At 57.6% G+C, this 16,520-nt stretch overlaps 1 protein-coding gene across 1 annotated transcript in view; it reads left to right on the forward strand.

The window, feature by feature from the left end:
- Positions 1 to 1,664: 1,664 nt before the first annotated feature.
- Positions 1,665 to 16,520, forward strand: part of NTN1 (netrin 1) — a 107,621-nt gene continuing 92,765 nt past the window's right edge. Inside the window, exon 1 of the mRNA XM_074922239.1 lies at positions 1,665 to 2,699. Within this exon, the coding sequence (XP_074778340.1) occupies positions 1,676 to 2,699 (1,024 nt within the window). The 5' untranslated portion in view covers positions 1,665 to 1,675. The remainder of the gene's footprint in view (positions 2,700 to 16,520) is intronic.

Genomic DNA, 16,520 nt, shown 5'->3' on the forward strand with positions numbered 1-16,520 from the left:
CCCGCTGCCCTGCAGGGAAGGCGGTTGCATTGCCAAAGACGCCCCGCTGGGCTAGCAGGCCCGGGAGCAGATTAATCAGGCACTAATTCAATTTACAACAACCACTTTTATTCAGCTCGGTGGCAAGGAATTCAAAGCGGGGAGAGGGGCGGGCGGAGGGGAGGGGGCGGAGGCCGGCCTGGGGCTCGTCGCTGCCTGGGCAGCCCCGTCCCCTCGGGCCGCCCCGCCGGGGCTCGCCGGGGAGGGGACCGCGCCGCCGTGCCAGGGCCCGGCCGCTTGAGTGACACGGCGTGGGCAGCGCTCCGAGAGAGGGCACCTCCGTTGGAAAAATAAAAGTGCCCTTTTAATCAAGGAGGGAGGGAAGGGGGGCGAGCAGGGCGGCCGGGAGCCGCGGGAGCAAACCTCTCCGCGCCCTCCCGGCACCGTCTCTCCGGGACCTCGGTACCGTCCGTCGGGGCGGCGGGGTCCCCCCGGCCGGGATGAGCGAGCCGGGGCGGATCCGGGGGGAGGCAGCCGTCGGGGGGGGCGGCCCGCCCGGCACCGGGGGGGCCGCTGGGGAGGGAAGGGGAGCCCGGGGCTGGGGCACGGCCCGGTGCGGGACAAGTGCCGCCCTTTAACCCCTTCCTCGCCCCTTCCAGCTGCGCACCGAGGGGGGGCGGCGCGAGTCGGCGCGCAGCCCCTGTGCCCGGGCTGTCCCCGGGGCTGTGCCGGGAAAACGGCCCCTTCACCGAGATCAGCCCCCTCAGACAACCTGCCGGGGGTGGCCAGGCCCCTTAGTTCCCGTGTCGTGCCCAAGGACCGGAGATTTCCCCCAGTTCAACCTCCCCGGCATCGCGGGTTCTTTCTCGGGCCGAACCCGCCGGGAGCCCCCTCGAAGGGGGCCGGTGCCCAAGCGGGCTCCGGGCTCCTGTACTGGACGGTGGCTCTGCCTCGGCCCCCCCTCCCAGTCCAGTTGAGGGGGTCAGGCCCTACCTGGCCTGGTAGAGAAGGGGAGGCCAGCAGCGATCAGCCGGGAGTGGGCCCGATCCTGTCCCTCTCGGCGTCCCCGCAGGCAGGCGGGGGGGCTCCTCCCGGCCGCTCCCCCCCTCTCCCCGCCCCATGTCCCGGAGCATCCCCAGCTCCCGGGGCGGGGGCAGCCCTGGCCTCCCCCAGCCCCGTCGGGGCCACAGAGGGGCAGGGGGCGGGTGGGGGGAGCAGGAGGGCCCTTCCCCGGCTCCTCGGGGCTGCTTGAGAGCCCCGCGGCGGCGCTGGCGCCCATCACCGCGGTGTCGGGGCGGGCTCCGTCCCTCTCCCATCCCCCCCCCTCGCCCTCCCCGAGGCCTGTGCGTGTCTCTGGCTGAGCCGCCAGTGGATGTCGTTGTTCTGTTCCTTGAGCGCGATGTCACTCCTTTAGCATGACCTCAAACGCGGCGGGGGCTGGGACCGCCAGTCATTCTCCGTGCGAGAGCCGGGGCGGGAGGCAGGCGGGACCCAGCCCCGCCGCCAGCCGCACTTTTGTGGTGCCGCCGCCGCCGCGGTCTCCCCTTTCTCCGCGGGGCTGGCCGCGGGGCGGGCGATGCTCCGGGCTCCCTGAGCCGCTGCACCGCGTCCGTCGGCCAAGTCGCCCCGCGGAGCTGCGCGCCAGAGCGGCGGCTCCCCTCCCTCCTCTCCCCACGCCGCGCGGAGGTTGCGCAGGATGCCGCGGAGGGGCGCGGAGGCGCCGCTGGCCCTGCTGCTGGCGGCGGCGTGGCTGGCGCAGCCCCTGCGCGGCGGCTACCACGGCGTGAGCATGTTCGCCGTGCAGACGGCTCAGCCCGACCCCTGCTACGACGAGCACGGGCTGCCCCGCCGCTGCATCCCCGACTTCGTCAACTCGGCCTTCGGGAAGGAGGTGAAGGTGTCGAGCACCTGCGGGAAGCCGCCGTCGCGGTACTGCGTGGTGACGGAGAAGGGCGAGGAGCAGGTCCGCTCCTGCCACCTCTGCAACGCCTCCGACCCCAAGCGCGCCCACCCGCCCTCCTTCCTCACCGACCTCAACAACCCGCACAACCTGACCTGCTGGCAGTCCGACAGCTACGTCCAGTACCCCCACAACGTCACCCTCACCCTCTCCCTGGGCAAGAAATTCGAGGTGACCTACGTCAGCCTGCAGTTCTGCTCGCCGCGCCCCGAGTCCATGGCCATCCACAAGTCCATGGACTACGGCAAGACCTGGGTGCCCTTCCAGTTCTACTCCACGCAGTGCCGCAAGATGTACAACAAGCCCAGCCGCGCCGCCATCACCAAGCAGAACGAGCAGGAGGCGGTCTGCACCGACTCGCACACCGACGTGCGGCCCCTCTCCGGCGGGCTCATCGCCTTCAGCACCCTGGACGGCCGCCCCACCGCCCACGACTTCGACAACTCGCCCGTGCTGCAGGACTGGGTGACGGCCACCGACATCAGGGTGACCTTCAGCCGCCTCCACACCTTCGGCGACGAGAGCGAGGATGACTCCGAGCTGGCCCGCGATTCCTACTTCTACGCCGTCTCCGACTTGCAGGTCGGCGGGCGGTGCAAGTGCAACGGCCACGCGTCGCGCTGTGTCCGTGACCGCGACGACAGCTTGGTGTGCGACTGCAAGCACAACACGGCCGGCCCCGAGTGCGACCGCTGCAAGCCCTTCCACTACGACCGGCCCTGGCAGAGAGCGACGGCCCGGGAGGCCAACGAGTGCGTGGGTGAGTCCCACGCCGCGGGCACGGACGCTCCGGCGGACGCGGGGGGAAGGACGGGGAGAGGGCGCCGAGGTCCCCGGAAGGGCCAGGGAGAGGGAGGGGAGAGCGAAGCACGGGGCCGGGGAGCGAAGGACATGGGGACATCCAGGACCCGGCGAGGACCTTCAGGGACAGGTTGCGAAAGGCACGGGGACACCCAGGACCCGTCAAGGACAGGGAGAGAAAGGCCTGGGGACATCCAGGGACACGGCGAGCAGCGTAGGGACATCCAGGGACACGGGGAGCGGGACGAGGACAGGCAGGGAGACGGAAAGCAGGACAGGGCGAGGACACGGAGGTACCCGGGAGAGTAGGTCGAAGGAGGGGACACCCAGGGACCCAGAACCGCGGAGCAGGGGATGTGAAGGCACTCGGAAGCGCAGGGCATGGGACACCGGAGCGCCCGGCAGCGCAAGGCAGGGGACAGTGGGGCACCCGGGAACCCACTGGTGACAACGCCGAGGGAACCCGAGGTGCAGGGCAGGGGGCACGGGGAACTGGAGACCACCGGGCAGGGGACGGCGAGGCACATGATTTCGGGACAGGGGATACCGAGAGCCCCGGAGGCGTGGCACGGGAGACACCGAAACACCCGGGAGCGCAGGACGGGGGCAGCGGGGGACTCTGGAGCACAGAGCAGGGGACACCGGGAGACTCAGAAACTCGGGACAGGGGACAAGGAGCTCAGGAGAGGAGAAAAGGGACACTCAGGAAATCGGTAAACACCGTTCGTGTCCGGAGAAGTGCTGAGGAGCCCTGGCTGGCTGGGAAGGCTCTCCCGTCCCGGGCAGCTCCCGCCGGGGGGTCCCGGCATCCCGGAGCTCGCCGGCAGCCCTGCTCCTTTCCCCGGAACACAGGTTCCAGCTCGCCCGAGAGGCTCCGTGCCCGGACGGGACGGGGACGGGCTCCGCTCCTCCGGAGGCAGAAGGCGGCCGGGCGCCGGGGATGCTGCATCCTCAGGGGGGCGGGCGGCCCCGGGGGGGGCGGCGGCGGGGACTTGAAGGAGCCCCAGGACCAAATGAGAAACGGGGAGCAGCCGGTTCGCTCCGTCCTGGGAGAGAAACGCGCGCGGTCCTGGCTGTAAGCGAGCCCCAGACTCCGGGCTGTCCCCGAGGGGAGACGGGGCGTCCCTCGACTCTGCCCGGGGTTGCCAAGGATGAACGGTTTAGGGTGTTCGTCCCCGCATATCCCGCCGACGGCTCCCGCCGATCTTCCACCCCCTGCTCCCCAGCGGATTCCGGTGAGCTGCCGATCCCCTCCTCTCCGCGGTTTAGGGGGCCGGTGCCATCCCCCGGGGTCAGCCGTGTGCCGGGGGTGACCCAGCCCCGGGGTCGGGGATGCGCCCCGGGCTCAACTCAGCTCTCAAGACCTCCCGGCCCCGCCGAGCGCGGCCCCGGCACCACGCGCCGCCGCCTTGTTTACGCGGAAAGCTCCGACGACAGGAAAAAAACCTCGCCGAGCGGCCAGGCTTGGGCATTTTTTTTTTTTCTTTCTTTCTTTCCCTTCTACTTTTTTTTTTTTTTTTTCTTTCCCCCCAAATCACAATCAGATGTGCCCCTTGCAGAGAGCAGTTTCTCTGCCGGCGCCTTCAACACCGAGGCACGGCCAAGCCTGGGTTATCTCGCGGGGAGAGGCGGGCCCGGTCCTGCAGCCCGGTGGCACCGGGGCACACGCGGTGGCGGCGCCGGGGGAAGGTGCGGGGGTCCCGGCGGCGGTGCCGGCCCCCGGGGCGATGCTCGGCCCCGCTCCGGAGCTGCGGCGCACGTCGGGGCGGAGCGGGCGCGGCCCCGGGGCGGCGGGAGGCGGCGGGGAGATGCCGTTTCCCGGCGGGAAAGGCGGTGGGTGCCGCTCGGATGCGCCAGCAGCGCCGAGCCGGGGTTCATCTCTGGGTTTGCCTTTCTCCCCTCCCGACGGGGTCCCTCCGCCCGGCAGCGCTCGGGGCCGGGAATCCGCGGGTTCGTTATTTCCCACCGCCGCCCCAGGCGGGCCCGGCGCTGCCCCTGCGCCTGCAGCAGCTCCAGGGGAGCGGGAGGGGGTCAGCCCCCGCAGGCCTCTGTCCCGTCTCAAGGCGGGGACGCGCTCCCTGCGTGCAGAGTTACCTCTGTCGGCGGTGCCATAAAATCTGGTGCGATCTCAGGGTGCTGTTGGACGCCTGGTCTATCTGCAGGGTCACGAAGTTCTCCTAAAAATGCTTCCGTTCAGTTCTTATGCTGGCCCCATGCACTTACCATCCTTCTCCCTTCCAATTTACTTCCAATAAAAAGGAAACAAGTTCCCAGTTTCCAGTAACATGTGTGACTTTTGTGCCAGGCTTTGCACTTCAGACCATTCACAGTCCTAGCCACGTCAGACTTCTGCAAACGAAAATCACTCCATTTCTCCCTTTTGCTGGGAAGTGAATGTTTTGCAAGGATGAAGCTACCGTAAAATAATTTTTCTCAGCCCGTTTCGGCTGCACATTCCCTGGGGCCATACCTATCAGTCTGCAAAACCAACCACGGCAAACAACTGCGTGGCCCTGCCAAGCCCACACTGCCTGGAGTAATCCCCCTAGATAAAGATCACAATAACCCTATTCAGCTCCCACCCACTTGCTCATGACCATCGGCCCACCCTGGTTTCTCTCCTAAATCTGGAGAGAAAGTCAGGCTTTGCGGTCTTCGGGGGCCTCGGACCCAGCCCTCGCCGGGCAGAGGCAGGGGACGAGCGGTGAGTTGGTGGGGATGTTGCTGGCTGCACGCTGGAGGGATCTTCAACCTCTTGAGCAGGAAGGCAGAGGAGGCCAGACCCTCCCGTGCAGCAGCGCTGAGGGGGAGGTGAATTAGCCAAATTAGCCGAATTTGCCTCAACCAGTGGTGTGAGAACTGATTACCTTTTTTTCACTGAATTCGTTCTTTTTTTTTTTTTTCCTGGAAAATTGTTTTTTTCAACCAGGGAGAAAAATGATAGAATGTGTCTGCTCTGCTTAAAAATTTGGGTGTTTTCTTTGGTAAGCCCATTCCCCCTGCCAAAACCGAATCTTTGTTCCTATTCATGCTTATTTGGGGCTGAGAAAGAAACGCGCTGGTGTTTCTGACAAAAAGTCAAAATTTCCCACGGGAATGTTTTTCACGAGCCAGATCTAATTTTTCTTTATCACTTCTTGCTGCCTGCATGAGCCTGTGCACCGTGCATGGGGAGAACAGGGCCTGGCCCAAGGAGATGCTCTCCAGGGACCTGCTCCTGCAGAACGAGCCTGGCCAGCAGAGCTTTTCACAAATTCAGGTTCCCATCAACTTTACCTGGCAAATAACTCATCCACGTAGAGCTTGGCCTTACAGTCCGGCTTTGGCCGGGCGCCTGGGAACTAGCATGCTCCAGGGAGGACACAGCTTGGAGACAAGCTTGGAGGTCTGTTCTCCATCCTCCCTCTCTCCAGCGCTGTCAGACCGGCTCCATTTGCTCAGCGTTGGGCCAGCCCAAGCCCTGTGTCTCCAACCCAGTTTGTCCTGATGAAGCTTCCAGCTCCCCTGTGAGAGGAGACTGCAGCTGCAAAAGGCCTGGACTAAAATGTTGTAAGAGCTCAACTGCTGGTGAGCTTGTGTGGACACATGAAAATGCAGGCAGGGGCTTCGACCAGATTTAGCAATCTCAATAAAATGCAGTCGACACCATTCCACAGTTTCTCACGTTATTTTGGAAAAGAACATGGACAAGCATGGCTTTTGAATACTCCCTTTAGTTTGCGTAAAAGACCTTTGCATTTGCCTTGGCTGGAGAAAGCGCCCTGAGACAAGCCCAGGCTGCAGCCCGCTGACAGGCACTTTGTGCTCGACCTCCAGGCTCTGGGGCTGGCTCTGGGGCTCCGCAGCCCTTTTCCCCACGGGGCCGGGAGATGCACCAGCACCTGCACGTGTGTCTGACGTCAGCGACGTTTGCAGGTGCTGGGCGCCTCTCAGATTTTGGCCCTATGTGATGCCTGGAGAGTGTTTAACAATAACAAGTGCGATTGCAGTGAGAGAAAAGGAAACATACTGTGTTTTCAGATACGGGATTTGGCACAAGGCATACGCGAAGCCTGGTGTTAGACAGGCTCTGCTCCACGGTGTGCACTGCAGTTAGGGTTCCCAGGCTGGGATGTGTCTCATGTCAGAGCAATTTGTGAGCAAGTCTCTCCTCCAGCTAAAAGGAAACTTCATCTCAGACACAGAGGGGACCAGGAACTACCAGAGAACAGCCCGCCAAACACTCCCAATGAAAAACTTCCTTCCAGACAAACCTGGGGCTTTATCGTCTCCGTGGTGGTCTGGGGAGGTATTTGCAGGGCAGTGCTTACTAAAATGGCTGGTGGGCTCCCCTCCACCTCATCACAACCAGGGAAATCAAATCCTTCCTCAGCAGTGAGCTCTCCTCACTCTGGTCCTGCAGAGAGACCGTAGGATTTCCTCTCAGGGACTTCCTAGTGTCCCCTACTAAATTTAGGTGATCTCCTTATCAAATGTAGATGATCCTTTTTCTTCGCCTGCATTTAGCATTTCTACTTAAAAAACCTTCCACGGTTTTTGTTCTGCCTGTAACCATTTTCCATGGGGCAGGCACAGTGGGGTGTGAGGTAGCCCTATGAGATGGTTCCTTCCCATTCCTCTTGGCCTCTAAATGGGACAAGGAGTCAAGCTGGCTTCAGGCCCACCAGAGCATGTCTGCAGCCATTGCTCAGCTGGGAGAGCAGCCCCCGATGCCTGTCTGCCGCGTCACGCAGCAGAGTGGGGGGTCAGGGCAATCCCTGGGGCCACCGATGGGTGACAGTGGCTAAGACCACCCGTCAGGCCAGGAAGGACTGGGCTGGTGGGAGATGTCCTTTCTGTTGTCCTCTCCTGTGGTGATTTAGGACTTTGCAAATGGTCTGTCTCAGAAGGGGACAGAGGAAGAGCGGGCTCTCTCTGGGGCAGAGTGGGTAGTGGAGTGGGACGTAGGACCAGCAGAGTTGGCAGAGACCTGGTGGGACAGGGGCACATCCATTGCACCCTCTTCTGCTTTGGTTCATGGCACCATGGTGGGAAGGGAGTCAGACAGAGGACTCAGAGTTTTGTAAATCCCTCTGTGAGGAGAAGGGGCTGTCTGGGTATCCCCGGCATTTACCCTGCTTATCTCTTCCAGAGGTAGGGGAAGGTTGCAAGCATCCTTTCTCACCTTGTGAAGCAACAATATTTCTTATCTGTCCAAAGAGGCTCTGAGCAGCATTTCTGAGGTGCCCATGCAGGATCCGCAGGGTGTAGCACCCCCCACCCATCCGAGACAGACACTGGGCAGCACAGCACAACTATGTCCCTAACTTGAGCCAGCCAGGCAAGGCTGACAGGTGGGGTTTGGAGCTGCTGTGTGCTGATACTGCCCATTACCTTCTGAGGATACTAGCAATAGTCATAATTTCTGATATCCAGGCTCATCTTGTCCCCCTGTGCCTCAGTTTTCCCATTTATAGAGAGTAAAGGGAGGGTGTGAAAAATACTTCGGTCTTGGGGTGAGAAAGGCGTGAGGCGGTCTCATCGCATCCTTGTGTCTAGGGAAGCACGGCAGCTGGGGCAGCTCCACCAGCGACATGGCACCAGCCAGTGACTGGAACGGGCCCTGTGCAGGCTGGACCTCTCACGGGACCACGTGCTGCCCATGGAGCCACAGGTCCTTTGCACCCCAGTCCTGGGTCAGCTCCCGGTGGGTTGTTCTGCATGGGGAATTGCACGGGCTGTGGGTAACACTGTATTGCTGAGCAGATGGGTGCTGTAGCCATAGAAATATGGGCCCATAAGCTGCTGAGACTCCCATTGTAGCCTCCCAAGTGGGCCTTGCATGGGCAGAGCTTTCTCACAGGCTTTTATTCTCAGGAAGCTTAAAGTTAAACTGATTTCCAACAGAAAAGTTTTTACACCAACAAACAAACAAACAAAAAAGCGCAGTTAAGGCTAAAACAAAACCAGGCTTGGCACTCTGGGTTGGACACTTGCCTTCCCTTGAGCTTGTCCACGGCTAATCTCTGCCCTCCTCTTTCTGGGCCAAAGCATGTCATCCTTATTCAGCCTACGCTGTCCTCGCTTCGGCAAACTCCCCGTGACCACCCGGGGGGACGTGCTGCCTCTCCCAGGACAGAGCGAGAAGCACACAAGGGCTCTTAAATCCCGGCTGCCTGCAGGGATCCTGCCTGTAAAATCACCACTGGGGTTCTGATTTTCCTGCCTGGCCTGTGAAGTGGGGGCAGCTGGGATGCATGAGTCTGTCTTTATATTCTTAATGTATCTTCCCTTCATCCTCGGGGGTGGGGGATGGACTTTCTGACCATGGAGTGTTGCTGCCTTCTTTGGGCCCAGGTCTCTTCTGCCTCCCTTTTGGGATGCCCCATTTTTTTCGTACAGTGTTTTTGGAGGTTCTTGCACATATTACGGGCTATTGCATGCCAGGGCTGGGCTGTGCAAGCAGAGTTTTCCTGGGGATATTTTGGACTATTTTGGGGTGCTGTGATGTGTTTCTTCCCCAGCCAGTTTTGCCTTGGGGGACACGCAGGTCAGAGAAGATCTTGGATCAGGACAACTGGAACCAGCTGGTTACCTTCATAGCATTGCAAAGGTTGCACATCATTTCTCCTTGTGTTGCTGTCAAACAGCAGAAATAAACCCAAACCAGCCTCAGGACACACCAAATATCACATCCAACCTTTCCTAGAGAGCACAGACACAGCTGCCTGCAGCACAGGATGCACCAGCCCTCGATATACTGGGGGGTTTCACAGCCCCCAGACCCGACTCCACCTGGATCATTTATTTATGATATGTTCATGAATGCACCAAACACGTCCCCCCGATTTTTCAGGCAGAAGCAAAGGAGGTAGAGGTTTTGCTGCTGGGATCAGTCTGCACAGACAGCTTAGACCCGGGGTAAGGGTTTGGCAGTGGCAGAGCCCAGCAGTCACATCTGCTTCATCCCCAGGGTGTCTCCGGAGCGGTGGCTGCCGTTTGGCCTTTGCGGCTGCAGTCAGTGGGGGACGTTTCCTTTGCACGACCCAAACTCCCCTCCCCGAGCATCCCTGCCAGATCCCTGCTGCTCCCCGCAAGGCAGCGTGGCAGAGCTGGGGCGCCTGGCACGGCCACGGGGCTCAGCCTGGCTCTGCGGCCAGTTGTTACGGGGAGATGGCGCTGAGCCTGAGCGGGAATCAAAGCACAGCTCATAAAAAAACCAAGCCAGATCCTCACCCGGTGCAAACCCGGCTCTGTCCAGTGGCACTGTCTCACCTCCACTAGCCACGCTCCAAAAAATCCCCTGATGGCTGGGACCAGGCTGCCAGGCTGAAGTGATGGGCAGGCTTTTAAAAAGATATCTGTATAATAGCTTCCATTTATACGGGGATTAGGATGCCCTGGGGACTGATAAGGAGACAGGGAGGCTTTTCCTGCTCTGAGCCAGTGCAGTGGTGGAGGCTGCTGAGGGGAGCGGAGCGGGGAGCTCGGCTGCTCTTGCTCCATCCCGGGCGGGAGCAGCCAGTGTTTGCAGCAGAGATCAGCGGCACGGAGGGGCTCAGCCACACACCGGCTGGGAGTTTGTGTTAGGCTCAGCAGAAGGCGGGGGATTAACGCATGGAGAGGAAAAAATCTTGCCGTTTTTTTAGTGATACTGAAGAAGCAGGTTCTGACCTGGGAGAGCACAGACACCCATGTCGGCAGTGTGTTGGGAATGGAGGAGGCACACAGCTCAGCTTGATTTATGGATTTATTTTGAACAGCGCTGTTTTTAGTGGAGACTGGAGTTTAAAAACTGATGGAGTGATATGGCCAGAGAGACGGCTTCATCCCAGGGCTCCGCAGGGACGGTGCTGGGTGCCCTGAGGACTCAGCTGGCACTGGAGGGACTGCTGCATCGACAGCACAAACTAGGCACAAAACTGCTGCTGCTCACAACGTGCATCTCCTGGGCAAAGGGACCGCTGCATCGCTGGGGAGCGCAGCAGGCAGAGAAAGCAATAGATGGGAAAGAGCCCCGTTTCATGTCCCACACACAGCTGTGAGAGCAGGGAGGGTGCAGGCAGGAGTTTTCCTTTCAGACTTCTTCAAAGTGTCTTATAAATGATGGGAGGATTGAAAATCCTATCTGCATCTCCCTCCTTGATTGAGGCTCCATTTCACTCTCTCCTGGAAGTGCAGGATTTTTCTAAATTATTTTATAATGAAAGGTTATGGGCTGGCAGGGGACCTCTGGTTTTGCACACCAGCCATTGTCACCCGGGCTGTGGTACCACCTGGAGAGGGATCCCCTCTTGTGCTGAGCCTGGCACAGGGACATGGTACCCTGGGGTGTTGTGTGGGGAGCCGCAGCCCCCAGCCCCGCTGCTGTGATGTGCCCCTGGGATGGAAGAGCTGATGATGGTAAAGGACGACCCCAGGAGACCTTTGCCATCTTCTGCCAAAAATGAGCAGTGAGAAAGAGATTGTGTGGGCAGGCGAGTGGAAATGCTGGTGTGTGTGTGTGTGTGTAGGGGTTTGCAAGCAGCCTTGGGGCTCCCTGATTGAGGTCCAAAGCTGCTGCATCTCCTCTGTTTGGAGAGAGAAGGGTGGAGAGCCAGAAGCCTACAGCTATCACTCCCAAATTTACTTAGAAAATGGCAAAATTGACATGAGGACCAGGAGCAGCTGGGGTGCTGATGCAGGCTGTGAGCAGCCGAGCTCTGCAGGTTTGTTTTACAGTAAATTTATTCTTTTTGAGCTGCTGTGGGGAGCTGCTGGGTTGGGAAATACTTTCTGATTGCAGGGAAGTAGACACATGATGGAGCAGGAAGACCACTCCCCAGTTTCTCAGGGTGCTAGGGAGTGGGGGGGTTTCTTTCCCCCACCATTCCAGGTGGGAATTAGAAGAAATGCAGGAGCAGAGCTGCTGGCTCAGCAGTCCCCGTTTTGTGCGCTCGCTCTCCGGGCTGTGTGCCATATCCACGCTGGGTCTGCGAGCTCCCAGCTTGCGTGAGGCGAAGCCCAGCTGTTCCGTCCCTGATCACCATCTTTACACACACTTGTGTACTCCAAGTTCACAGATTTGGATGGAAAGATGGATGAGCAGTCCATGTCATCTTCCCCATGGTATTTCGGAGACATCCATCACCCAGATCCCTACCAGGCTGCACGCTGCATCGCTGCGTGGATTATGATCTGTGTTTCATTTTGACTGAGTATGACTATTTTCATGGCAGCTCCATGGGGCAAATTAATGTCCCTTAATGTCAGCCATTCAGGGTATTTAGGGTCCAGTCTTAGGGTGTGACCATAGTGGGTGAAGAAAGCAAGAACAGCGCATCTGATCAGAAAAAGTGATTTTTTTTACACCACTGGGGATTACCCAGTGCCCAGCAGCCCAGTGCAGCACCTTGGTTTGCTCTCACAGCTCCAGAAGTACTTTTCCTTCAGGGTCCAGCATATGATCTCTGGTCAGGAGATGCTCTGGGAAGGGCTGAGCCATGTGGGCGGGGAGGTGAGAGGGGGTGAGGGAGACAGTGTGGGTAAGCGAGACCTGAATCTCCCTTTTCTCACCTTCCTCTTCTTCATGCTAGACCTTCCCTAGACCCCGCTCCCCATCCAGGGAGGCTTCGGCTCTTCTTGCACCACTGTCCACTGCAGCATGTATTAATGCATAACCCAAGGGAGCCTGTCCCAGAAGCAAATGCAGTCCTGGGGGATGTACAAGAGGTATTGGGACACTGTAAACGGAACAGGGAAGAAGGAAGGTAAAGGATGGGTAGAATTATAGATGGGAGAAAATGGTCTGGTTTTAAAAATCGGCCATCGCAGCGCATGAGGTGAGCAGGGCAGCCCGTAGAGCATCCTCGGGATGGCTAAAGCCAGCTGCTCCCTCCTGGTGCTGGCAAGAGGCTGTTGTTTTCCAGCCTCATCTGATAAGCGGCGCAGAACCAGGCAGGCAGCCGTCATGCATTTTGCCTTCCTCTGGCATTGCAGGCTGTCCCGAGCCAGGCTGTTTACTCGGTCGTCCGCCCGCCCTTTTGCAATAGGGAGTCAGTTCTGGTTAATGTTGGAGATTGTAACGTGATTACCGAAAGTCTCATGAAATTAAATCACTTTGCTTCAAAGCGGCCGGGGAGGGGGAGCGTCTCTCTGGCAGCAGGGATGGCCGAGCGGATATTGAAAGCAGACTGGTAGCCAGTATTGCATCGCACACAATTGGGCTCTGACAGTGTGAAGGCAAATACAAACAGCAGCTTGTGTTTGCACACAAAGGCTCTGTGCACCAGTATCCCCGGCCCTGTACTTTACACCCTCGGCTCTTGGGCAAAAAGTCCTGGGAGGGTAGGAGGGAGGGAAACTCCACTGAATATTTAGAAATGAATTGAACTGTGCAAACATGCCATTGGGAAGCTCTAAGTGTAACGCTTTGGATCAGCTACCCGCCGGGGCTGGAACACAACTGCCGGACTTGAAAGGGCGACTTTCACGCTGAAGCAAAACTGGACAAAAGAAGATAAATGAAATGGGCTCCCGGCGGGGTTTGGTTTGTTTGTTTTTGTAACTCGGCTAATATTCCCGCATTGTTCAGCCCAGCGGCCCAGTGCCTATCCTTCACATGCTGCTCGTAAATCGGGGCTAAGCAGGCAGCGCAGGCAGCAGGCAGTGTGGGGCAGGGAGGGGATCAGCTCCTCCGCTTCGGGTCCCTGGGGACCGTGGGGTTGTCCTCTGCGGCTGTCGTGGTGCAGGGAGTTGGATGTTCTCTGTCTACAGGGTCACAATCACTCTGCGCCATGCCAGGAAGGTCCCAGACGCAGCAGGGATGCCCAGCCCTGTTAATTCCGAGGTGAACCTGGATTTAGCCCCTGGCATTTTTGGGCACAGTGCATCACCTCGCCTAGGAGAGGCAGGATCAAGGGGGTCCAAGGGCCACATAGCTTTGCTAATGGCTTGTTCTGCAGCTGAGTGTGGCATGTCCTAATGATTTCCATGGAGTTGGCAGCAAACCTGCTGTGATTTGCCCGAGTGGGGACCTCCCAGATGAACTGTGGGTACTAGTGGTGGTGTGTCAGCTGTCTCCATCCCATGGTCCAGCAGCAGAGTGAGGAGCAGTGCTCGGCCTCACTGCGCCGTGCCGGGGGATGTGTGTCTGCTGAGCTCGGAGCCTGCCCAGGGCTGGGGGGATGCTGCTTTCCTGGGATGGACCATGTGTGCAGGATCGGGGCATTGCAGGGTCCCAAAACCGGCCCTGGTGGACACAGCCAGGTTAATATACTCAATTGATTTTAAGGTGAAAGGATCCCCAGATGTAAACGTCTTGAAAATTCACTTGCCCCCAGGATTTTAGGCAGAGAAGCGGGTCTAATACAGCGATATTTCTCTAGTTAGCACTGAGTCAAATAAAGCTTAATAACTGGCTGCATAAAAGTCTTGATCAAATCAAATCACAAAAATAGCGATGCCTTTAAAACATTAAATAACATTTAACATGCTCCATAGCATTTAGTTTTCACAAGCCTCTGTGAAACCACCAAATGTTCACAAAAATTTGGCAAACTGATTTCTCCAGAAATCCAACCCCCCAAATGAGCTATTTGTTAGTCTCCACTTCACAAAGTTTTACCCAATCAAAAAAAAAAAAAAAAATCCCAACAAAACCCCAGACAGCATATCACGTGCTTGGGGCGACCAAAGAAATCCCCCGATTTGGGTTGACCAATGAATGTCCCCAGTAATGAAAAGCGAACAATTTGTCGGCAGCCCATGCACTTGAAAACGAATGATCCAAATTATTCAGCAAGTCTCCCTGGATAGTGAATCCATTGAAAGGGGATCGAGACAGAGTCATAAATTATTCATTACCCAAAAGAGAATGAAATGCATATAATCATAACAATAATAATAACAACAACAATCGCAACACTAATAATAGCAACAAGAATTCAGCCAGCTCTGCTGAGAGAACCAGGGAGGCATGAAGACTCACAGACTTTACTTTCCCTTTATTCCAGCAGCCCTTTAGAGCAGCTGTGTTAAATAAAGGAATCTAAAGCGGGTCATCATTTGGAAGAAATCGCCAATAATTTGATTCTCTTGTCTTGACTAGGGGTGATGTAGTTTGTACTCTGGTCCTTAGCAGTGAGGAGGTCCACGAACTCACACCCATCACTGTTAATTGCTTAATATAATGAATTTCTCAGGGTCCTGGACTACTTTTAAGGCGTCTGTGGAAGTGGCTGCAGCAGAGACGTGTACTGTACCACTGTCCCTGGGAAATTTATAGGTGTCCATGAACTGAAAGAGAAGTGGAAAGTGCTGGCCTAACACATATCCCCAGGATTCGACTCTTCCTGGCTTGAATGGGACCTTGATTGCAGAGTCACCCGGGACCCATTGAGGCAGTAAGAGAGCTAAGGAGAGGCCACAACACTTGTCACACAGCCCGTGAGTTTCCTGTTGTCGCTGGCACGCATGTTTTTGGCTGGGAGAACTGTGCTGCAGATACGCCGTGTGCCTGAGTTTGGTGCGTTTCAGCTCTCCGTCAATTTGCTGCCCTTGGGACCTGAGGTTTCATTTGGGCATCTTTTATTTGGGACCCTCTTCCACCAACCCCTTCTGGAGGGATTTTCTCTAAGGGGAGTGCACTGCTGGGCGATGGCCGGGCGATATTGAAGATTCAAATACATTTATATGCTTGCACCGTGTTGTAAAGTGCCCAACTACAACTTTGGCATGCAAATGAATCCCTGTTAGTAGCGAAGGGGCTCAGCCGTGGCACTCGGCCATCTCCCAACGGTTTCCCACAGGTTGCCCCCTGTTTTCAAGGGGGGGGGGGGGGTGTCAAAGGGCTGTAGGGTCCCTTTGCCACCGTTGGGCTTCCTCAGAGCTTTCTCCACCTGCACTATCAGCAAGGAGAGGGGAGGTGTCCTGCTGTTTCATGTATGCAGGAAAAAAGTGGTATTTTTTAAGGCTAGGAAGCAGCAGGTTGGGCCAGAAAGGAGCAAAGCGCTTTCCCCATATGGCTCCAACAGCTTTGGGTGCTGTGGTGGGTGCTCAGCACCCACATGGTTTGGGCTGAATAGGTCAGTGCTGCAGCAAAGTGGGGCAGGTTCAGCACGACAGAGCCAGCCTGTGGCAGCTATTTTGGAGAACGGTGTGTCAAAATACATAGTCATAGAGCCTGATTTTTATTTGTTTGCTGAAATAATCTGCAGTTCAGGCTCAGCCCTGCTCAGGTGGGGGAGGTGTGAGAGGATGGGGGAGAGGCAGAGGAGGGTCTGGGGCTGGCAGGGGCACGGCAGGGTGCCCGTCCGCTGAGCCTGGTGCCAGTGAGCGCTGGGGTCTCGTGGTGTGGTGGTGCCTCTCCCCATGGCTGTGGCAGGAGATCCAAGCTCGTAGATCCTCTACTGAAGGGCAGCAGTAATGCAAGAAGGAGAAGAAAGAGTTCCTGCTGGCATTTTTGTTGGAAGTCGACTGTGTATTAAGTGGAGCACGGTTTTCATTACCAGCTCCATTTTGGTACAATAAATCAAGAACTAGAAAACACACTTTTGGCCTAGATTCTGCCCTCAGTTATGAGTGGCAGTAACCAGAGGCAAAATCCAGCTTCGGCCTCAGTGTTGCAGCCCATATGTTCACCTTTTGGAATTAATTTCTTCTGGTAATTTCTGTGTAATTATACAGCATTGAAGGCTGATTATATGCTTCCTCTCACGGGCAATTAATATTGCTGATCTAGTGCCAAGGGTGCGCTTTGCACTGTACAAACCCATGAAGAAAGACAAGTTCAGCCTCCAGTGCCTGCTGCAAGGTGACAATC

The sequence above is a fragment of the Athene noctua genome, chromosome 18 (genome assembly GCF_965140245.1).
Source record: "Athene noctua chromosome 18, bAthNoc1.hap1.1, whole genome shotgun sequence".
Taxonomy (NCBI): Eukaryota; Metazoa; Chordata; class Aves; order Strigiformes; family Strigidae; genus Athene; species Athene noctua.